The 25425-nt window shown below is 35.5% G+C and overlaps 1 protein-coding gene across 1 annotated transcript in view; it reads left to right on the forward strand.

The window, feature by feature from the left end:
• MNAT1 (MNAT1 component of CDK activating kinase) overlaps nucleotides 1–25425 on the forward strand; it is a 207044-nt gene that overhangs the window by 68347 nt on the left and 113272 nt on the right. Inside the window, exons 5-6 of the mRNA XM_030319244.1 lie at nucleotides 6435–6575; nucleotides 11995–12120. Of these exons, the coding sequence (XP_030175104.1) occupies nucleotides 6435–6575; nucleotides 11995–12120 (267 nt within the window). The remainder of the gene's footprint in view (nucleotides 1–6434; nucleotides 6576–11994; nucleotides 12121–25425) is intronic.

Below are 25425 nucleotides of genomic sequence, written 5' to 3' on the forward strand. Positions count from 1 at the left end.
TGGTTGCTAAGTATTTTCTTATTTTGCTTTAGAAATGAATGTTTCCATCTGATTCCTGAAAAGCTATCTTCCTCTAAAACTAGTTAAAATTACAAAGAATTTAGCTGAAATCTAGGCCAGAAATACTATGTATATGTATATAGTATTTGTATATGTATACATATACATATATGTGTATATGTATATGTACACACACACATATGTGTGTATGTGTATTGTGTGTGTGTGTGTGTGTATATATAGAGAGAGAGAGCGAGCGAGAGAGAGAGATGAATTGTGAGCATGCAGAGATTTAATTGTCCAACTTATACAGTTTAGCTGTCATTTTTTTAATGCTGGACTTTCCAGTTTTAGAGGAAAGCAGAGGTGATTATTTTTGAGGTACTTTGTCAGGAATTTGTGATCATTGGTAAAAATGATACAAGTCATATTTGGATCACATAGCTTGTGTTTTCATCTTGTGTTTAGAGGGACTTTCTCTTTATAGTCTTAGGAGTGTTTCATTTCAGTACTTCTTTCCTGCCATAAAGTTCTCAAGGGATTGACACTACATTCTAATTCCATTCATACCCAGCCTGCCTTCCTTAGAAAGGTGTCTCATTTCTGAGAGGATCAGTGTGACATAAAAATTACTCTCTTTGCCCAGTAGCTTTCACTGAGTTAGAAGATACATGCAAAATAGGTATTCTTAGGTAACTTGTTCCATTAGCGCCATTTAACTCATTAATAGAAGGATGTTCCTTTTAAGTGAGTACTTTTTTTCATTCAGAGCTTTGAAGTTTTCATTTATTTATTTATTTTTAGAGAGAGAGAGAGAGAGAGGGGGGGGGGAGGGGCAGACGGAGAGAGAGAGAGAGAGAGAGTTTTTTTTTTTAAGTTTGTTTTGAGAGAGAGAGAGAGCACGGGTGAGGGGCAGAGAGAGACAGAGAATGAATCTTAAGCAGGCTCCACGCTCAGCCCGATATGGAGCTCGATCTCACAACCCTGGGATTATGACCCGAGCCAAAGTCAAGAGTCACTGAACCTACTGAGCCACCCAGGCACCCCTCATTCAGAGTTTTAAGCTAGGAAATAATAGTGAGTGTTGCAGTAAAAGAATAATCTAATTTCGGTGAACTTTTTCTTCAAATGAAAACTTGCTTGGAATACTTTGGTTGAAGTGAAACCAAACTTTTCTTAGTGGGTAGAGGGATAGGCTGAATTCCCATCTGTTCAGTCTCTTTGTAGTATACCTTAGGCATCTTATTAGAGAATTCAAGATTCCTTAGAGTAATGTTATAAAAACTTGGTTGTGGATGATCGTCATTGAAGGGTTTTAAACCAAGCGATAATGTATTGTCTTTGTTAGAATGAATATAGTGGTTTCGTGGAGGTTGAATTTGAGAGAATTGAGGTTGGAATTTGTGAAACCAATGGGAAGTTATTGCAGTCATGTTGGTGGGTTCAGAGGTGACTTAAAGAAGAAATGGAGAGGTGGGGATGAATTGGAGAAACAGTTTGAGTTTAAAATAGCAAGTCCTATACTGATGGATTAGGAGTAGGAGGTGAAGGCAAGGGAGGTTGACTGGGTACCGTAGTGCCATGAGGAAGAACACAGAGACCTTTAATTTTCAACCTGTTTTCCTTCTCTCAGTCCGTTACCTTCTTCTTCATTCCCACAGTGTTTGATTTTTTAATGATGGCTGTTTTCCCGGTTATTCAGTCAGCTAGCTAGCCAATCAATATTTATTGAGATCTACTATGTCCAAGATGCTCATATATTCTATTTCAGTGAGAAAATTGAGGCTACCAGTTTCTCATTGTCAAAGATGATGAACTGTTGGTCTGAATCTCACTGGGCCTGTTGGCTGTGTTTGGTGTAGGCTTCTCCCTTGATAGGGAATCCCTCTTCCCTTAACTTCTCTTAACTTCTGTGGGGCCACTCCATTCTCCTCCTCGTCCTGCTGCCCTCACCTTCCCCTTTCAAGATTAGGAGACTTAAGCTTTCCTTCCTGACTCTAAAACATGGTTCCTTTCAATGCTTCTCTCTATGAGTTAACCCTGTATACTAATTACTCTCAAATGTTTCTGCAGCATATTGTTTTTCTCCTGAGCTTGTAGAATTTTACTATGTAATATGTATACATATATGTATATATGTATATATGTATATGTATATATGTATATATGTATATGTATATATGTGTGTATATATATATGTATGTATCATTAATAGACATTTATTTCTTGATTATTATAGGCACTTTTAATTCAGCATTCCAGAGCTGAATTTTTAAATGTTTACCATTTGTTTCTCTTGCATTCTTTATCCGAGTGTTCAAGCCATATCTGGTCTGTCTTCCTATACTGTTGATAGTCTCTCCCCATCATTTTTCAAACCTGGTTGCTCCTCTAATTCTATTATTACCTTATTTAGGGCTCTCATCATTTCTTATCTGGGTATCGAAATGTTCTTCTAACCAGTTTTCCTGTCTTCAGTTATGATCCCATTGGTCTGAATACTTCACTGCTTCTAATCATCTTTCTAAAGTTATCCCTCAGATTTCCTTAATGACACAGATTTCCTTAGTATGGTTTGATGGATGCTCCATGATTTGTCCTCTGCTTTCCTTTCCAGTTTTATCTAGAGCTTTCCCCCACCCCCATAACTTCATGACTTGGGTATACTAAGCATTCCAGCTTTATTCATGTCTTTGCACCTTTGTTTTCTCTGCCCATATAGCTGTTCCACTCTCCAATGGGGGTAAATACCTACCGTTTCAAGTGTTTGCCTCAACCTCCTAGGTTTCCGAGAGCCACTGAAATAAATTACTAAAAAAGGAATTTAGAGTCTAGAAGTCTGAAATTAAGGTATCATCAAGGTCATGCTTTCTCTAAATGCTCTAGGGAAGAATCCTTCCTTGCCTCTTCTAGCTTCTGGTGGTTGTCAGAACCTTTAGTACCACTCTGATCTCTACCTTTGTCTCCACATGGCCTTCTCCCCTGTGTGTCTGTGTCTGAATTTCTAGTATGACCCCATCTTAATTTGATTATGTCTGCAAAGACCCTATTTCCAAATAAGGTCACTTTTACATGTACTAGGGGTTAAGACTTCAACATATATTTGGGGGGGGGATACATTTAACCCATAATACTCCCTGTGAAGTCTTTTCTTTCTCTGTGTGTCCTTTTATCATTGCAAGGAGAATTTACCACTCTATCAATTCTCTTTTCACTGTATCTTGTTACACTTAATTGATTCTATGGCACTATTTTACTATGTGGCTCATCTTTTTCTGCTTCTATGCCTCTAATCAAGTAGTTCCCTTTTCCAGCCTTCATATCTCAGCCCCTGACTTTTTGCATTTATTCCTACTAATCCTTCTAGATGAAGTTTGAATTCTCCTCTCCACTGGGGGGCCTGAATTAGAGTAGCGACCTTGGCAATAGAGAAGGAAACATTTGTAAAATTATAGGGAGCGATGCTAATAGGATGTAGAGACTGATTTAATTTAAGAGGAATGGGAGGGAGAGAGGGAGTAAATAGAGCTAAATTTGCAGTTTCAAATGAAGTTGACTGAGATGTAGGTGTGCACTTTGTGGACACAAGGAATATAGGTGTGTGATCACTTTGGGAGGCCAGATGCTAAACTTAATTTTGGATATAGTACTGAGTTTGAATTGTAGGTGAATCATCTTTTTGGTTGAGAACTTTGTTTTTTGGGAGTTTATCTAGTATGTGAACTAAAAAAAAATCTAGTAAAGGGTTTTTAAAAAAATTTTTATTTAACTTATTTTTTTAATTTACATCCATGTTAGCATATAGTGCAACAATGATTTCAGGAGTAGATTCTTTAATGCCCCTTACCGATTTAGCCCATCCTCCTTCCCACAATCCCTCCATTAACCCTCTGTTCACCATATTTAAGAGTCTCTTTATGTTTTTGTTTTTTGTTTTTTGTTTTTGTTTGTTTTTTTTAAATTTTTTTTTAACGTTTATTTATTTTTGAGACAGAGACAGAGCATGAATGGGGGAGGGGCAGAGAGAGAGGGAGACACAGAATCAGAAGCAGGCTCCAGGCTCTGAGCCATAAGCCCAGAGCCTGACGTGGGGCTTGAACTCAGGGACCGTGAGATCGTGACCTGAGTTGAAGTTGGACACTTAACTGACTGAGCCACCCAGGCGCCCCTGTCTTTATGTTTTTGTCTCCCTCCCTGTTTTTATATTATTTTTACTTCCCTTCCTGTGTGTTCATCTGTTTTGTAACTTAAAGTTCTCCTATGAGTGAAGTCATATGATATTTGTGTTTCTCTGACTAATTTCACTTAGCATAATACCCTCTAGTTCCATCCACATAGTTGCAAATGGCAAGTTTCATTCTTTCTGATTACCGAGTAATACTCCATTTTATCCATATACCATATCTTCTTTATCCATTCATCCATTGATGGACATTTGGGCTCTTTTCATACTTTGGCTATTGTTGATAGTGCTGCTATAAACATTGGGGTACATGTGCCCCTTTGAAACAGCACATCTGTATCCCTTGAATAAATACCTAGTAGTGCAACTGCTGGGTCATAGGGTAGTTCTATTTTTCATTTTTTGAGGAACCTCCATACTGTTTTCCAGAGTGGCTGCACCAGTTTGCATTCCCACCAGCAGTGCAAAAGAGATCCTCTTTCTCCTCATCCTCGCCAACATCTGTTGTTGCCTGAGTTGCTAATGTTAGCCATTCTGACAGGTGTGAGGTGGTATCTCATTGTGGTTTTGATTTGTATTTCCCTGATGATGAGTGACGTTGAGCATTTTTTCATGTGTTGGTTGGCCATCTGGATGTGTTCTTTGGAGAAGTGTCTATTCATGTCTTTTGCCCATTTCTTCACTGGATTATTTGTTTTTTGGGTGTTGAGTTTGATAAGTTCTTTATAGATTTAGGATCCTAATGCTTTATCTGATATGTCATTTGCAAATGTTTTCTCCCATTCCGTTAGTTGCCTTTTGGTTTTGCTGATTGTTGCCTTCGCTTTGCAGAAGCTTTTTATTTTGATGAGGTCCCAATAGCTCATTTTTGCTTTTGTTTCCCTTGCCTCTGGAGACGTGTTAAGTAAGAAGTTGCTGCGGCCAAGGTTAAAGAGGTTCTTGCCTGCTTTCTCCTCAAGGATTTTGATGGCTTCCTGTCTTATATTTAGGCCTTTCATCCATTTTGAGTTTATTTTTGTGTATGGTGTAAGAAAGTTGTCCAGGTTGATTTTTCTGCATCTCTCTGTCCAGTTTTCCCAGCACCACTTGCTGAAGAGACCGTCTTTATTCCATTGGATATTCTTTCCTGCTTTGTCAGAGATTAGTTGGCCATACATTTGTTGGTCCATTTCTGGGTTCTCTATTCCATTGATCTGAGTGTCTGCTTTTGTGCCTGTACCATACTCTCTTGATGATTTCAGCTTTGTAATACAGCTTGAAGTCCGAAGGGTTTTAAATATTATTTTAAATATAAATATATTTTTCTCTGAGGTGTCTGCTATTCATATATTTATGATGCTCAAACCTATTATGCTCTCTTCCTCCGTTCTGCATTTACCTCAAGGTGCCATAAATTCTCAATGTTCTGTCAAAGTAAAAAAAAAAAAAAGAGCTTTAAAATAAAGCCATTTAGATTTTACTGTATTTTTCATTCATAAGAATGGAAGAACAAAGACTATGTACAGTATTGCTTTTAAGCATGACTTTAAGTTGGAATAAATTTCAGAACCTGGAATTATTTAATAGTTCCGAGGCACTCCATAAAAGGAGAATGAGTAGAACTATAGTTCATTCTGTTTACATACTAGCTTTGAATTTTGAATTTTTCAGTGCACAAAGAAGACTTGAAATTTATATGCTTATGTTAGAAAATAATTTCAGTTTTTTGCAACATGATGATGTTTGGAACTCTAGCATCATAAAGACTTATTTCAGCTTAGCGAAAAGAAGCTTAGGACATTGATAACTTTTCATTACCTAGAATGTTCTGGAAATTGTTTCTATTAAATAAGTCAGTCCTTTCAATGGAGTGTTTCAATTGGTAGTTCTGTATGTAGATTGTCTCTGTTGTTTTTATTGGGTTTTGTTTTTGTTTTTCTTGTTAAATCCTCTAAAATGAATTACTCAAAACTATCTGTAATAATGATCAATAAATAAATTCTTTATTAAACACATTTCCTACAGCTCTGCAACTGAGTGAAGTGTACTTGTTTAGGTGTTAGTTAAATGATAGGTGTCGTTCTCTTTCATAGTAACATGTCCATGTGAAATAATAAAATGAACTGTAGTTCCTGCAGAGTAGAATTGCTGCTCTATTAAACTCTTAAGTGACTAGTATGTTTTATGTATCCAGAAAGTGTCAGAGTGCAGTAAAGGATTGATTTTGGTTACTAAATTTATTCCATGCTATATATAAATATTTCTGTTTTAGACTCGGGAACAGGAGGAATTGGAAGAAGCTTTAGAGGTAGAAAGACAGGAAAATGAACAAAGAAGACTGTTTATTCAAAAAGAAGAACAACTGCAGCAGATTCTAAAAAGGAAGAACAAGCAAGCTTTTTTAGATGAACTGGTATGTAATAATGCTAAATGTCTTAAACAAATCATTAGTATTCAGAGTTTATTTTTCCTTTTTATTATGCTGGATAATGGCATTTAAATGGCATTTTTATTGGCATATTCAGTGCTGGTGTATTCAACTTCTATTCCTTTATTAAAAAAACCCATTTTGTCAATATCCGTTTTATTTTTAGATGAAAGAGCAATGTAACTGATGTAAGGCAGTGTACTATTAATAGGTTATTTATGTTTTTAAGCTTACTGATGAAAATGCTTTGTTTTTAAGGCAGTTTTCTCCTGATTAACACTGGCTTTCTTATAACTAGCCCATTTTCAAGTGTTTTGGCTTCATGTGAAATTTGTAGTGATTCTATTTATTCTGTGAGAACTATGTTTCATATTTTTGCATGAGAAAGAATGTATTTGAAAGAAATCGCAGTGTTTTGCAAATTGTGTTTTCCAATAATTAGCTCCTCAAGTAGTCATCATTGTTAGATAATAGTAGTAATAATAACTAAGGCTTTGGAAATGTTTCACAGATTTGACGGTATATTATTTGATGCTTATAACCTAGGGCGATAACATAAAATCACAGTAGAAATCGTCCTTTCCAGGAAAGTCTTTTGCATTCTTCCCTTTCCTTTTCTGTCCACATAATTAATTTCTATGTAGTGGTAACATACTTTAATTCGTCAGTCTAGTTGATGTGGTATTTGTAACTCTATGATTAGGTAAATGTGTATGTGTATATTTTTATACCATTCTTTTGGCCAAATGTGAGCTGACCAGGAATAAAAAGAGAAAACAAGATAATTAAATTAGAAGTAGGTGAGAAAGTAAGGAAAAGTAAGAGTAAGGGCATTAATGAGGCTTAGATAGAAAATGTGTTTCATAAACCCTATCTACTTTGTGTAAGTGGAATGTAAATTTGGTTCTAAAAATAAAGACAGCATATAAAATAGAATATATTTTTCTTAGTGATTTCCACTAATTTTTCTTGAAATCATTGTCAGTTGTGCCTTTAACAGTTGAAATGACACATGTGTTTTACCTTTTTTTGTTGACATGAATTTTGTGAAAATTGAAAACTTTAAAGAATGAATTAGTAAATACTGATGTTCTAATTATTTTATTGAAAGGTTCTTTCCCCCATCATTTTATACAAAGAGGGACATACTTTTCCTTGGTAATGCTTCTCCTTTATACAATTAATTGAATTAATTCAAAATAGAACTTAGACATGAAATGAAAATATACTTTAATATTTAAAAAATATTGCATCTAGTATAAAGAGATTTTAGATAGAATTTTGAGGTTAGCTGGCTCTGCATAGCAATTATTCTTTGCGTATTTTTTTAGTCCTCAAAGTAATGTTTTGCTGCCTCATTGAGTGCTATTGGCATGACGCTCCCCTTTAATTCAGTGGGGCATGAAGCAAGATGTAAAACTGCCAATGTTGTACATTGTGTATAACCTGGAGTTAATATTGGTTTTTGTGAGACCTCCCCCCAAACTCCCTGCAACTTCCTGTTTTCTTCACCTGCAAGTCATTATTGCACATACTTTCTTCACTGTTTAGAGCATGTAACATGGTGGTTAAATAAAAGTTAGAAATTTACTGTATTCATTAGACCAATTAATTACAACAGATTGTTTTTAAATATCAGTACATTTTGAATTTTCGGTTTCCTAATTTTATTTTTAAAAATTCTCTGTTACTTTAATTTTTAAATGATCATTCGTTGTTTCTGTTAAAATGTTAATGTATGTTTAGTTCTTATTGACTAATAGAAAGAATTATTAAATTTCTTTTTATCTTCCTGAATCCTTAATAAGTAAAAAACACACTTTGTTTCTTTTTCTATGTATATTCGTGTGTTAGATTCTATGAAAAAGATAATATTGGCATTTGTAAATATGTCTAGAAGCTTAAATCTTAGAATTGTTCTCTGGATCTAATTTAGGCAACAAGCACTACTTATTAAGAATTTTTTTTCTCCTGTTTTTGGGTTTGATTCTTGTGCTAATGGTCACTCTTTAACCTTTAAAAAGCATTACATTATACTGTATGTGACAGATTTTAATGTTATGGTCTTAATGTTTATGACTTAGCATTTACCATAATGTTACCTAAAAAGTCCATTTATTTAATCCTAACTGTAAATTCAGTTTTTTTTTAACAGTTTGGAAAAAGATTTTTAAACAGGTCCTAACTTATTAAATCTTTTTATATTCCTGTTTGAAAATTTTCTTCAGTTTATGTCTTAAATTTTGTTAAGGGCTAATACTGTCAAAATGCAGTAGCTGATTTTTATTAGAAATATTGTTTGCCAGATGGCTTGCTTAAAGTCAGTTAAAATAATCTTTAAAAAGTGGTCATTATAAAGCTTTTAATGAGTATTACAGGCAGTCTTATTAAAATTTCTTTAAATATTAAACAGTATACCTTTAGGCAATTAATGAGGTTTAGAGAACCTTTCAAGATAACCTGGAAAGCTAAGAAAAATGAAATAACTTGCTAAGGCTGAATCTGCATTTTATGTATTCTTGAGAGCATGTATATTCCCATAGTTTTTTTTTTTTTACTCCATTGATTGATTTTGTTGTTGTTAGAGCTCCTGCTTAATTCTCTCTCTTTTTTTTAATGTGTATTTACTTTTTGAGAGAGAGAGAGAGAGAGAGAGAGAGAGAGAGCGAGCGCACACAGGGGAGGGGCAGAGAGAGAGGGAGAGAGAAATCCCAAGCAGACTCTGCACCATCAGTGCAGAGCCCGATGTGGGGCTCATACTCACGAACCTTGAGATCATGACCTGAGCTGAAACCAAAAGTTGGACAATTAACTGCCTGAGCTCCTGTTTAATTCTAAGTTAACTTTCACAAAAATTTTCAGGCTTCAAAGTTTTGAGTGCTAAAATGGAATGAAGCAGATTTGAAGTAAATTGTATGCCTTAATGTCAAAATTGGTTTTAGATTCCTAGAATGTTTATTTTTTATTGAATTTCAGCTGTTTTACCAAGGCATTTTAATGTTCAGGGCCTTTTATGTGAAAGTGAAACCAGGATTAAAACAGGCCCAAGTATTGATTAGCAACTTTTTTGAAGTGAGCCCACTGTCTTGCGTTTACATAAGGACTTTCACTTAGAGGAAATACCAGGTATGGAAGAGTATTTGAATTCACTTAGAGTATAGATTGAGGAGAAATGCTGAGAAATTTAGTTTTCTTCTGTTAATTTTTACATATGAAAAGGCAGTAATGGGTTTTTTTTTTTTTTAATTTTTTTTTTTTTCAACATTTATTTATTTTTTGGGACAGAGAGAGACAGAGCATGAACGGGGGAGGGGCAGAGAGAGAGAGGGAGACACAGAATCGGAAACAGGCTCCAGGCTCTGGGCCATCAGCCCAGAGCCCGACGCGGGGCTCGAACTCACGGACCGCGAGATCGTGACCTGGCTGAAGTCGGACGCTTAACCGACTGCGCCACCCAGGCGCCCCTAGTAATGGGTTTTAAAAGATGTTTTGGTCCACAGTCCATTTAAATTCTCTCTTAATTTTACGTTTAATTATAAAATTCTTAATGAACATCTAGAATAGCTGCAGGAATTCACAGCAATACTGTTGCTAATGCATAACTAATGCTTTATTGCAGTGTATGAAAGGTGTTCAAGTATATTCTCAATAGTATATATTTCATTCATTCTCCTTTATTATTTTTTAAATTAAAACAATTTTTTAAATGTTTATTTTTGACAGAGAGAGTAAGTGGGGGAGGGGCAGAGAGAGAGGTAGACAGAGGATCCAAAGCGGGCTCTGTGCTGACAGCACCGAGTCTGATGCAGGACTCGAACCCATGAACTGTCTGTCTGAGCCGAAGTCAGATGCTTAACTGACTGAGTCACCCATGCGCCCCTTTAATGTTTTTTTAAATTTATTTATTTTTGAGAGAGACAGAGTATGAGCAGGGGAGGGGCAGAGAGAGACACACACAGAATCTGAAGCAGGCTCCAGGCTCTGAGCTGTCAGCACAGAGCCTGATGTGGGGCTCGAACTCAGAAACCGGGAGATCATGAACTGAGCCTAAGTTGGCCACTTAACTGAGTGAGCCACCCAAGTGCCCCTATTTTCCTTTATTATTGCTAAAGGCCCCAAGGCTATATTTTATAAATAAAATTTGTGTTCTTCCATTTAAAAAATTTTAATCTTTGTAACATTGCTCTTGCAAAGCACTTCTGTTACCAAGTCTTAAGGTACAGATTTATTCTAGGACAATTCTGCTGAAATAATTTGCTTTTTATTTGAATTACTTCTGTACTATAGACTTAAAAAAGTTCCTTTAAATATATTAACTACATTTGTGCCTAAAAAATTGTATAAAGTTGTTAGATTTGGAAAGAAAATTAGATTCTGCTGTATGTTTACTTTCATACTAGGGAATGTTTAACAATATAGTCTTTCCAGGATTAAGTTCTGGGTTGTTATTATTTTAAAAATCTCTAGGCCATTTGAAAAATATGTCTGTTTTCATAGATAGCCTTGGTATAGGCTCAATATCTATAGGTATAGATAGAAATGTGTTTGTAATCTTCATTTTTGTTTATAGATATAAAGTACTGTGTGTATATTATCTCCTTCCTTCTGCATGTGTTTCTGTGTTCTTATTTAACTGAAAACTCGGGAAGGAAAAAGTCTGGATACGTTTAGTTTAGACCTTAGTTCCACAGCATGTGGAAGAACATGTAAGAGAACTTCATGTTAAACAGGATAAATGCATCTGCATATAAGAATTAGTATCATTGCTTGTGTCATTCATATGTATATATGCAGATTTATGTAAATAGTAGCCCTCTTTTAGTGTCAATATAAGGTATTAAAATAAATATTTGCTATCATTTTGTCAATTAAAAAAATTTAGACTTGATTTCTAAAAATAAGTTCAGTAAAGGAGAGAATATATTTTTGGTTGTACTTAACAATCGTTCTATTGTGCAAAACAGAACAAGGATCATTTCCAAACGGCCTCAGGTGAAATCTAATGGGAAACAATTTCAAACTGGTCTGAATTCACTGGTAGAAGAATGTGTCTTAGATAAACATCTGATCTACGTTATAGTACTTTGTATTACTCTTTTTGTGATTAGCTTTTAATTTTTTTTATTTTAATAAATATGGTTGGCTTTGCTAGATGAAATAAGACCCTATTGTCTTTAATGTGGATTTTATAAAAATACTTTTTTGCAGGTTATTTTGATTTATGAATCTCAAACAGCCTTTTCTTATTATGGAATGTTAAAATTTTTTGTGAAGTGTTCTCCATAAAGTGAATATTTAGGTTGACATCAAGTGCCTATGAAAGGGCATAATTTAAAATGAAAGACTTGTTGCTCATTAGTTTTTCCTTTTTAACTTTCATGTTGCACTTTAACTTTTCTTACAGGAGAGTTCAGATCTCCCTGTTGCTCTACTTTTGGCTCAGCATAAAGATAGATCTACCCAGTTGGAAATGCAACTTGAGAAACCTAAACCTATAAAACCAGTGACATTTTCCACAGGCATCAAAATGGTAAGCTGTATTTTAATGGCTTGTTTGAAAGATATATTTCAAGGATTGCAGTTTATAATTTTATATTGATTTTTACAGATAAACTGGAAGGTTCAGATGTTTAAGAACAGTATTTGATCTAGGCTAGACATCTAGAAACATGAATATGTGTAATGTAAGGAAAATGGAAAGTAATAAATAATTCTCAAAGTACATGACACAGTTTTGTTGTACATGATACTGGGTTTGTATATTTTTTTCTTTTTCTACATAAATTTTAAGCTTGTAGTGTAGGAAAACATTCTTAAAAGAAAATACAGCATTCTGGTTTCTCATATAGCATGTAAGAAGCTTGGATGTTGCCAACTCATAATAACAAGTCAAAAGCTGAGCATAGTGAAAAATCAACAACTTTTCTTAGATCCATAAATGAAGAGAGATCAAAAGGCAAACCGCTGCCCTCAAAATTAGAGAGATCTACAGAGAATACAGTGTTTCACAACTTACCAGGGCAGTCATCTCACCAGGAACCAGTGCTCCTATAGGGAAATCTGATTATAATTGATAAATTGTTGGAGGCTCAGTGTGGACAACTCTGAGAGTTTAAAACTCCATGGAGGAACCAGTCATTGAGGGCCCCCACACTTTTTTGTGTGTTACCTCTTGCACCTTTACGAGATTCTCTAGTGAATATTAGAGAAAAATCCCCTCTTGTTTCTGGCAGAGGAAAGGGAAATGGAACAGTTTTGAAATATACCAGTGCATTCTATTCTTAATAAGGCCTACCCTCAGGAGAAACTATTTCATCAGAGCCTAAACTGCTGGAGTTTATCAGAACCTACCTGATGCAGGGGAAGGGAAATACTCAATTCCAGCTGCTCAGGTCTTCTGTGTGGGAGAAGGGAAATAACATAACTTCAGCCCACTCTAACCATCTTGCCCCACCTAAGAGGAGGAGGGAGGGACTGAGAAGCACATGTGAAGTTCATATTCTAGAGGCACAGGCTCTTTAAAAGACTGAGACCTAATCATAGAACTATAAAATGTGCTACCAACCCCCACACCTCACCACCACATTGCTTAAGTCCTATTTATAGTAGTTCCTTTTTTCCAGTCCATCATGCCTTAGCTATCAAGAAAAAAAAATGATAAAACATACTAAAAGGCAGAAAACAGAGTTGGAAGAGACAGAGCCAGCCTCAGAACCAGGCTCAGATATGGCAGGGATGTTGGAATGATCAGACTGGGAATTTAAAACAATTGTGATTAATATGCTAAGGATGCTAATGGATAAAGTAGACAACATACAAGATCAGATGGGCAGTGGTGAGGAGGGGGATGGAAATTCTGAGAAAGAACCAAAAAGAAATGCTAGAGAAAAAAACACTAACAGAAATGAGGCATACCTTTGATGGGCTCATTAATGGATTAGATACCCCTGATGAAAGAATCTTTGAGCAAGAAGATATACCAATAGACTCCTTGAAAACTGAAAACCAAAGAGAAGAAGACTGGAAACAGACAAAAAAGCAGAACAATATCGAAGGACTATGGGATGACTACAAAAGTATACCACAAGGGCGCCTGGGTGGCTCAGTTGGTTAAGCGTCCAACTCTTGATTTCTGCTCAGGTCATGATCTCACAGTTTGTGAGTTTGAACCCCATGTCAGGATCTGCACTGACAGTGCAGAGCTTGCTTGTGATTCTCTCTCTCTCTCTCTCTCTCTCTCTCTCTCCCCCCCCCTCTCCCTCTCCCTCTCCCTCTCCCTCTCCCTCTCCCTCTGCCCATCCCCTGCTTGTGCTCTCTCTCTCTGGCTCTCTCTCAAAAGAAAAAAGAAAAAAGTTGTACCACTTGCATAATGAAAATACCAGAAAGAGAAGAATGAGAAAAAGGCACAGAAGAAATATTTGAAATGGTAACAAGTAAGAATTTCCCCCAGATTAACACCAGAAACAAAACCTAAGATCCAGAAAGCTCAGAAAACACTAAGTAGGATAAATGCTCAAAAAACTATGCCTAGGCATATCATTTTCAAATTACAGGAAATTGAAGATAAAAAATCCTGAAGCAGCCAGAGGGGGGAAAATACCTTACCTATAGAGGAGCAAAGACAAGTATTATATCTGGCTTCTCCTCAGAAACCACACAAACAAGAAGAGAATGGTGTGTAATATAAGATGATGAGTGAAAAAAACCACCAACCTAGAATAATGTACCTTGCAAAATTATCTTTTAAAACTGAGTCAGGATGCCCAGGTGGCTCAGTCGGTTGAGCGTCCAACTCCTGGTTTCAGCTCAGGTGGTTTGATCTTGTGGTTTGTGAGATCGAACCCTGTATTAGGCTCTGCACTGACAGCGTGGAACCTGCTTGGGATTCTCTATCAGCCCCTTCCCTGCTTGCTCTCTCTCTTTCAAAATAAACATTTAAAAAAAAGTGAAGGAGAAATAAAGGTTATCAGACAAACTAAAAAAAAAAGGAATTGTTTGTCAGTAGACCTTCCTTGAAAGAAGTGTTAAAAGAAGTTCTTTTAGAGCCAAGGAAAATGAAATAGGTCAGAAGCTAAGATGTAAAAAAGGAAAGGAAGAGCATAAGAGAAGAAATAAGACAGAATAAAAACTTACATTTTTGTTCTTATTCTAACAGATAAGTCTAATAGCAATATTATATTTGAGTATGTTTGTTTATGTGTGTCTGTATATACACACATGCTTATATATAAGTGCAATGAATGACAGTGGTAATGCAAGAGACAGGAGGAAGCAATTAGAATTATTTTATTATTATGAGGCACTCACAGCAATGTTTCCCTCCCCAACTGCCCATTCAGCTGATTTTTGATTTTTAAAATTGCCTATCTTGTTTGTCATATGTGTGCCACCAATTAGATTATAAACATCTTGAGGGCAGAGGCTGCATATTTTAACTTCATTTTATATGATCATGAGTATGTGGGTACTTGGACAATATAAAATATTCATAATTCATTTTAAATTTATAAATTTAGGAAATAACACATTTTCAGATAACGTAAAGGAAAACATTACTCATTAAGGAATTACAAAAGCTTTTAAGAGACAATATAGGGAAAAGAAAATGGGCATGGAAAGACTCAGATGCAATGGGATTAAACTTCAGCTTTGCCACTTACTAGGTGTGTGTGCATGGGTAAGAGATTTCTTTACTCTTTCTGAGTTTGTTTCCTCATTGGTAAAGCTGAGATAAATTTCACTTTATATGATTGTTTGGAAGATTAAAACGTATGTATAAAATGTTCACTAAGTGCAACTTTAATGTTATCAGTAGTGTTTGTTTATTATAGTTAAATATCTAAGTGAGTTACATTATAATTTATTTACATTGTGTAATTAGGTAATACATATTTTAGGATTCTTGAATTTGAGGGAATTTTATGATATTTTTGGCATTTTTATGCTTCGTAAATCTGTGGTGGTGCTGTGATCATAGTGTTTTTTTTTTTATTTTTAATTTTTTACATGTTTATTTTTGAGGGGCACCTGGGTGGTTCAGTCATTTAAGCATCTGACTCTTGGTTTCACCTCAGGTCGTGATCTCACAGTTTGTGAGTTTGAGCCCCACATCGGGCTCTACACTGACAGCACACAGCCTGCCTGGGATTCTCTCTCTCTCTCTCCCTCTCTCTGCCCCTCCCCTGCTTGCTATCTCTTTCACTCCCTCTCAAATAAATAAACAAAAAAAATAAATGTTTATTTTTGAGAGAGAGAGGCAGAGAGAGAGGGAGACGCAAAATCCGAAGCAGTCTCCAGGCTCTGACCTGTCAGCCGAGTGCTGTGGGGGGCTCCAACTCAGGAACTGCGAGATCATGACCTGAGCCAAAGTTGGACACTTAAATGACTGAGCCAGGTGCCTGCTATGATCACAGTGTTTTAAAGCTCTTTAAAATTAATTTGTTTGTTTACTTATTTATTTATTTGTTTGTTTATAAAATGCTTACTTATTTATTTTGAGAGAGAGAAGAGAGAGAGCGAGTGGGAGAGAGAGAACCTAATACAGGGCTTGAACTCATGAACTGTGAGATAATGACCTGAGCCGAAATCAGGAGGTGGGATGCTTAACTGACAGAGCCACCCCAGGCACCTAAAACTTATTGTTTTAAACAATTAAAAAAATTTTTTTAAATGTTTATTTATTTTTGAAAGAAAGAGAGACAGAGCACGAGTAGGGGAGGGGCAGAGAGCGAGGGAGACACAGAATCTGAAGCAGGCTGCAGGTTCTGAGCTGTCAGCACAGAGCCCGATTCAGGGCTTGAATTCATGAACGGTGAGATCATGACCTGAGCTGAAGTCGGCTGCTTAACTGACTGAGCCACCTAGGTGCCCCTAAAATTTATGTTTTAATTCGTGTATAGTAAAGGTCATTCTTTGTGGTATACAGGGTCTTGACAAATGCACACTGTGTATCTACCTCTATAATCATAATATAGAGCAGTTCCATCACCCCTCAAAATTCCCTTCTGCTACGATTTCATAGTCAACCCTGTACCCCTAAACCCCCTATCTCTGTCTCTGTTGTTTTGGATTTTCCAGAATGGCATATAAATGGAATCATACATATAGGCCTTTAGGTCAAGTTTTGTTAACTTAGCAACATGTGTTTGAGATCATGCATGTTGTTGTTGTTCCTTTTTGTTGAGTGATATATCATTTTATGGATATACCAGTTTCTTTATTCATCAGTTGAAGGACATTTGGGTTTTGTTTTTGTTTTTTAATGATTACAAATGAAGTTGCTACAAACTGTATGCTACAACATACAGTTGTGTGTATACAGTTGTGTGTGTACATAGGTTTTCATTTCTATTGGGTAAATACTAAGAATGAAATTGGTGACGTATGGGGTATGGGTATGTTTAGTTTTGTAATAAACTGTCAAACTGTTTTTCAAAGTGACTGTGTGCCCGTTGGCATTCCCACCAACCTTGTATGAGTGTTCTAATTGCTCTGTATCCTTGCCAGTGCTCGGTATTTTGAGTTTTAAAAATATTTTAGGCATTCTAAACAAGTGTGTAACGATTTTTCATTATGGTTTTAATTTGACTAGTGATGTTGAGCATCTTTTCATGTGTTTGTTATCAGTGTTTCATTTGCCCTTAGCATTTACTTCAACACTTTAGGTATTTTTTCAGATAAGGTTGTGGCCTTATTATTTATTTTCTTTTTTCTTCCCTCTTTTACAATTTTTTGTTTTGTGAAATGTAATGTAAATACACAAACGTGCACAGAACCAAACTATATAGCTCAGTGAATTGTCACAAAGTTAACATCTGTGTAACCATCATAGGGGTAAAAGAAAAAAAAGATACTGTCGATGTTCTTGAAGTCCACCTCATGACCCCTTAGATTTGGTCAGTACCCTATTCTTTTTCCTCAAAGAAGTCACTCACTCTTCTTTTATGGCAGTTCCTTTCTTGGTTTTATAAATAGCTTTTTACATCTAAGCATGTATGTCTTAACTTCATTAATATTGTGTCTGTTCATTGTTATATTTGTGAGATTCATCCATGTTTTTGCATATAGCTGTAACTTTTTTCATTTTCATTGCTAGGTAATGTTCCATTGGAGGAATATACTATTTATCCATTCTGTTGTTGCTGGATGTTTGGATTCCTTAGACTTTTTGGTATTATGAATTATGCCAATGTTTTTATTTATGTTTCTTGGCATACATGTACACATTGGTTTGGTGGCTATTTATCTAGGAGTAGAGTTATTAGGTGATAGTGAATATGTATATTCACTTTAGAAGATATTACTAAATCATTTTCCAAAGTGTTTTTTACCAGTTGTATTTCTGTCAGCAGTATTCTTGTTATTCCATATTCTTGTCAACATTTGGGAGGTTTTTGTCTTTTCCAGTTTTACCAATCTGGTGGGTATTTAGTAGTATATTATGATTCTTTTTTTTTTGTAAGCTCCATGCTCAATGTGGGGCTTGAACTCACGACCCTGAGATCAAGAGTTACATGTTCTACTGACTGAGCCAGCCAGGTACCTTGTGTTTTGTGATTCTAATCTGCATTTTACTTTGTTGATCACTAATGACCTTGAGCATTGGCTATCCTGTTTTCTGAAATGCCTGCTCAAGACTGTTGCTCATGTGTAGGAATTCTTTTTATGTTCTAGATTTAAGCCTTTTATTAATCATATGTGTCGTAGGAGCTGAGATTAAATTATTTGCTAGATTGATCACCTGGTTGGCTCGGGTGGTGGAGCATGTGACTCTTCATCTCTTGTGAATTCAAGTCCCATGTTGGATGTAGAGATTACCTAAAAATAAAATCTTAAAAAAAAACTATGCGTGTGTGTGTGTGTGTGTGTGTGTGTGTGTGTGTATCTATACACACACATACTGTCTCTCGAGGGATAGGGATTCTTGGTTGTGTGATTTCAGTGGTAGCATTTGCGATCTGTTGCATGCCTTCATACTGTTCCAACTTGCTGAGAAGTAAGTGTTTCCTTTTACCTGTCCCCCCTGCCCCGCAAAAACCCCACAAAGAGTTTAAGAAAAGACCAGAGTTTTTTTTTACTGTGGCTTGTTTGTTTTCACTCTCTTGAAGGTGTCTTTTGATCTCTTTATTGATTTACTTTTTTATTATCCACCTGGAATTGATTTTTTTGATATGATGTAAGCATTAGCTTGTTGAGATTCATATAACTTAAGTGTGTGATAAATACCTATTATTGTTGTTTATTATAACAATTCAGCTTCTGGTTCAAAGGCAAGGTGAACATTTTAAATGACGGTTTTTATGTGGATTTATTAATATTACTGAATGGGGTGATTGACACATAATGTAGATGGAAATCCAGTGTTGATGTAGTTGAGTGCTTTTATACTCTTTGGAAAAATCAATCCTAAAATGCGGGATGAAAAGTAACATTTATTGAGCACCTATATCCCAGGGGTTGATTTCATTGAACACATGTTGGTAAGGATGCCAACATTGCTTAAGACTTTGTGACTTACGGTAGTTCTTTTTAATAAAAGTTGTCGTATTTTGTTTTTATATTTCCATGAAATAGATGATAATCTTATTTTTGCAGATGTGAATACTGAGTTTGTCTCAGAGAAGTTAGATCACATATAAAAGATGACACCTGAACTCATTCTCTTTGTATTATACCTCATTATTTAATTAATGAGACTATTAAAAAAACCAAAATTTATAAATTCTACTTCAAGTGTCTTTCTGATTTGAAGAGAGCTAGGATTGAGTTAATTGCTTGTAATAGTGGGCTGATTATTTGGACTGGGTAACATAAAGGACAGGAGCCAGCACAATGACCTTTTCCTTTCCTGATCTGCTCTACTTCAAGAAAGTCCAGCACAACAAATGAAGTCAGATACACTGAATTTGGAGAAGGTCCAAGGAAGACATTATAAATGTGATTGAGAGTTTTAGAAATAGATCCTTTGAGATGTGACTGAGAAGACAAAATTTATTTAATAAACCTAGAGAAAGATAAAGGATTAAAAATTGGCATAAAATAATGAGTAAGAAATGAGAATTTAATTATTATGTATTGAAATATGTAGAGTTGAGGCTGTCAGGGAAGATATTTTGGCTAGGGATGTTCACATAATATTGTGCCTGATGTATTCTTTGAATTATATGTCCTAGGAATTAAACTCTCATTTGGTGGGGAAGTGTTAAGGGTAGGATCTTAGAAAGATAATTTATAAAATTTGTGACTTGACTTTCTTAAATAATTCCACTTAATCACTGTCTAATGCGTGAATAGGAGAAACTTCATTTTATATATTTGTTGTCTTTTTTATGGTGATAGCTTCGAACTCTTTTTTTTTTTATGATTTTATTTTTTTAACTAATCTCTACACCCAACATGGGGCTCCAACTTAAAACCCTGAGATCAAGAGTCACATGCTTTACTGACTGAGCCAGCCAGGTGCCTCTGAACTTTTAAAATGAGATTTCCAAATTTGTTTCTCAGTTACTTCTTTGTAATTTGTTTCACGTTAGTTCTTTCAATTTTATTTCTTCAAATCCCAGCAGTATAACTTTAGGGTCTTCTGTTTCATCTTCATTTCACAAGTAATTCTAATTTTTTCCCCAAATGAATAGATATGGCTGCCATTCCTGATTACATCATTCTGACTTGAGCCTATGAACAGACTTAAAAAATAAAAACAGATTTTTGCCCCCATTTGTTACTAATTAGTGTCATTAAATATTCATACAGAAAATCTACAGATTTAAGTAACTAAGTCTTAGTCGTTTGGGAGGGTGGAAAGACACATTGGTCGTGTCATAAAAATAGGAGCCGGAATCGAAGGCTGGGATTCTAGTACTTTTTCAGACAGGATGGTGTTCTAAACTTCACTATGTGTTTGTATGCAAACTGGAAACAAACTGAATCACAAAGATAACTTAAGAGTTATTTTTAAGTATAGCTTTTGGTTCTTTATGGATGATTACTGGTGTGTTGTTTAGGGGAATATGCCACTCATTGCCAAAGGGGAAAGCTGTTTGAGTATTTTAACCTTAATGTTTAAAAACATTTATATTATCTATGGGTGAACCAGATCAGAGCTCATTTGTAATATTAATTGGCTTTTCTGACTAGTATTTAGCTATTTATATCAATCATTGTTTATTCTTCTGAACTCATTTGAAGATTAAACTCTTCGTTAAAATATGTTAAAGAAAATTAATATCCAGTTGTATCTGAAATAAAACAAATTGTACTGAGTGGTCAGTTTTGTCCTATAAAGCCATAAATTAATGCCAAACAGTTTAAGTGCTTTACCATTTTGCCTAAGAAAGGAAAACAAAGCTTGACCAAATATTATTAATTGTATTTTTAATATATATTTTGCACTTATGCAGCAAATCAAAGTGTAGCAGCCAAAGAAGTGATGTATCTTTTATCAAGTCTTGTAAAAATGCAAGTAGTAATAGAGTACTGTTTATATGTTTTCATCTTTAAATGTGTCTTGAAATTATAATTAGCATTAAAAAGTCTTACCAGTTGTTAGGCATTATGAAATCCATACATAAATGAGTAAGCTATTTAGCTAGGTGAGTATGAAGTGATTATTTTCTCTAAGCATTTAAATGTCTCTAGCTATTTTATGTTATTTCGATAAAATTGTAGTTCTATTTTTCACCGTAGATATCTTTGAAGCAGAGTTTATATGTAAGCATATAGAAGTTCTATTAGTTCAGTCATATTTTAAAGGAAATACAGGTTCTTATAAGTTAGAATAATCCTATGGTGAGTACTTTAATAAACCTTTTTATAAAATAAATAGTTGCTTGTGATTAAAATTGTAAATTCACATTTTATTATTTTAGAATTATTTTTAATTAAAATTTATTTTAACGTTTATTCATTTTTGAGAGATAAGAGAGAGACAGGCATGAGTGGGGAGGGACAGAGAGAGAGAGGGAGACACAGAATCTGAAGCAGGCTCCAGGCTCTGAGCTGTCAGCATAGAGCCTGATGTGGGGCTCAAACCCACAAACTATGAGATCATGACCTGAGCGGAAGTCAAATGCTTAACAGGCTGAACCACCCAGGTGCCCCTTTTTAATTTTTTTTTTCAAGTTTATTTATTTATTTTGAGAGAGAGATAGTGGGAGCTGGGTAGGGGCAGAGAGAGAGGGAGAGAGAGAATCCCAAGCAGGCCCCATAGCTTCAGCATGGAGCCAGATGCAGGGCTTGAACCCATGAACTGTGAGATCATAACCTGAGCCAAAACCAAGAGTTGGCCACTTAACTGACTAAGCCACCCAGGCATCCCTAGGATTACTTAAAATGGGTTGTCCTTATAATATCATCATTAGGGGTTCAAACTGTGGCACCTCTATAACATACATACTAGCTGATATGACCTTGGGCAGATCATTTAAATCATTAAAACCTTAAGTTACTCAGTTTGTTTTTTTTTTAATTAAAAAAAAATTTTAGAGTTTTTAAATTCCAGTTAACCTACAGTGTAGTAGTAGTTTCAGTTGTACAGTGTAGTGATTCAACACTTCTATACAATTTCTGGGGCTCATTTCAGCAAGTGCACCTTAATCTCCATCACCTACTTGACCCATTCCCCCACCGACCTCCCCTCTGGTAACTATCAGTTTGTTCTCTATAGTTAAGAGTCTGTTTCTTGGTTTACTTCCCTCTCTTTTTTTTCCCCCTTTGTTTTGTTTCTTAAATTCCACCTAGGAGTGAAATCATACGGTATTTGTCTTTCTCTGACCGACTTATTTTGCTTAGCATAATACTCTCTAGCTCCATCCATGTTGTGGCAAATGGCAAGATTTTGGTATTTTTTTTAAATGACTGAGTAATATTCCATTGTGTATATATACCACATCTTCTTTATCCATTTATGGACACTTGGGCTCTTTGCATAATTTGGCTATTGTAGATAATGCTGCTATAAACATTGGAGTGCATATATCCCTTGGAATTAGTGTAGAATTGTTTGAGTATTTTTTGAAATAATTACATAAAAGTCTTAGAGTGCCTGGTTCATTGTAAGTATAAATGGGTATAGATGTAAGTAAACACTGTAATAGGCCAGTAAATTTGGATTGCAGGTAGGGTTTGTGACTTGTTTAACTTATACCATTTATTTTTGAGTAGATATTTTACTTATAGACCCCCAAATGCCTTTAGAAACCTTTTTTATATTTCTATATTTCTGGATAACATTTCAGTTATACTGTGGATATATAAGAAACTGAGCTATTTAGTGTCCATAGTTGGGAATACTTAGAATGAACTGATTATATATTGTGAGTTTTATATTATATTCTTTCTCATACCTTACTATGGTGAGGGAAAAATATAGTTAATGCTCAAGCTATTGATGATAGAATTTATTACAGTGGTTGAATTTATTCCAGGAAACTTGTCTGCTTGTCTGATGATCTGGACATGAGCATAATAGGGAGAAATAATGAATCAGGGAGTTGTGAGTTATATCAGTTATTTTAATTGTTATAGGAACAAGTTAAAATCCGTAGGATATAAATAGTGGGAAGCTTTTGTTTTTTAATCTCAGTCTGGAGGACTTTTTAGATATGTGAAAATGTGAAAATATTCTTAGCCTGGAATGCAGAAACAATGATTTCCTGGTTGAGTTAATGTATTCAACAAACATTTTTCTGCCATGTTTTATGCACTTTATTTTGTATTGCTCTATGTCATGAGACACATTTTTCAGTCCTACAGATAGTTTTATCAAGTACCAATCAGTCTATCACAATAAGATTTTATCATGTACCTATTACATCTGTAAAGCAATCTTAGCTGTTGGTGTTGAAGATACAATAATAAAAAGAAGGAAGATGTGATTAAAGCAGTCCCTGATTATTATTTCACTAAATCCTTACAAATATCCTGCAAGGTTGATAGTGGTATTGCCATTTATGAGGAAACATGATGACTCATAAAATAAATCACCCTAACTCATAATTCTGCTAAGTGGAAGGGCTAAGATTTAGACTCAAGCAAGTCTGGCAGATTCCAAGTATTTTCTGCTACTCTATACCTGAATGGTCCTTGTTTTCCAGAGGTTGGGTTTTGAAGTGGGAAGAGAAAACGAACATGTATAAAGAAACTGTATGGTATTGTTTCTAAGTACAGTGAAGCTTTCTACCAAGGGACCCAAATTAAATAAATCCTTGTGGAATATGGCAAACTAGAATTGAGCTTTGAAAAAAGCAAACGTTAAGAAAGATAGAAGGGAAGAAGGAAGGCATTCCATTTTTAAAATGTGTGTGTGGAAGCATTCTGAGCAAAAGAATGAAAGGAGTGAATTTAACAAAGTTCATTCTGCGGTTCCCAGCCAGGAATTTTCTTCTGATGAACTTGCATAGTAATTTTTAAATGCACGTCTTTTCTTTGGTCCTAAGAGGTTATGCTATGAAATTCAAATACCTAGAATTATTTTTACATGTCAGTAAGAGCTCTTTACTAATAATCAGTTGAATAAGTTAAAGGTTACTAAAATTGATATTTGGAAATGCTGAAATAAATCCACTTTTTGTTTGCTTAGGACTATGATACTGTATTTTCCTGAGAAGTCTAGCTGCCACAAATATTTGGTAGTCTTACAAGGCCACATCTGCACATGTGCATGACCAAATAATTCCTGCACTGTTTGTCAATGTGATACTTTAAATGTTTAGTTAAGCAGATTTATTTTCCTTTGTAATTTTATCACTGCATGAACGTATTGTCCTGAGCTAATTGTAGCGTTCATCTTACTTTTCATCTAATAATATTTGTAGGAACATTACTATTAGAACTATAAATGTTTATTCATTTTTGGGAGAGACACAGCATGAGTGGGGGAGGGGCAGAGAGAGAAGGAGACACAGAATCCGAAGCAGGCTCCAGGCTCTTGAGCTGTCAGCACAGAGCCTGATGTGGGGCTCGAACTCACGAATCGTGAGATCATGACCTGAGCCAAAGTCAGACGCTTAACCAACTGCCACCCAGGCACCCCAAGAACTATAGTAGAAAAGGAAATAATCAACAAAATTAAAAGGCAACGAATGAAATGGGAAAAGATATTTGCAAATGATATATCAGACAAAGGGCTAGTATGCAAAATCTATAAAGAACTCACCAAACTCCACAGCCGAAAAACAAATAATCCAGTGAAGAAATGGGCAGAAAACATGAATAGACACTTCTCTAAAGAAGACATCCAGATGGCCAACAGGCACATTATAAGATGCTCAATGTCACTCCTCATCAGGGAAATACAAATCAAAACCACACTGACATACCACCTTACACCAGTCAGACTGGCTAAAATGAACAAATCAGAAGACTGTAGATGCTGGAGAGGATGTGGAGAAACGGGAACCCTCTTGCACTGTTGGTGGGAATGCAAACTGATGCAGCCACTCTGGCAAACAGTATGGAGGTTCCTTAAAAAATTACAAATGGAGGGGCGCCTGGGTGGCGCAGTCGGTTAAGCGTCCGACTTCAGCCAGGTCACGATCTCGCGGTCTGTGAGTTCGAGCCCCGCGTCGGGCTCTGTGCTGCCTGCTCAGGGCCTGGAGCCTGTTTCCGATTCTGTGTCTCCCTCTCTCTCTGACCCTCCCCCGTTCATGCTCTGTCTCTCTCTGTCTCAAAAATAAATAAACATTAAAAAAAATTTAAAAAAAAAAATTACAAATAGATCTACCCTATGACCCAGCAATAGCACTGCTAGGAATTTAGTCAAGGGATACAGGAGTGCTGATGTATAGGGGCACTTGTACCCCAATGATTATAGCAGCACTTTCGACAATAGCCAAAC

The sequence above is a fragment of the Lynx canadensis genome, chromosome B3 (assembly GCF_007474595.2).
Source record: "Lynx canadensis isolate LIC74 chromosome B3, mLynCan4.pri.v2, whole genome shotgun sequence".
Classification (NCBI taxonomy): Eukaryota; Metazoa; Chordata; class Mammalia; order Carnivora; family Felidae; genus Lynx; species Lynx canadensis.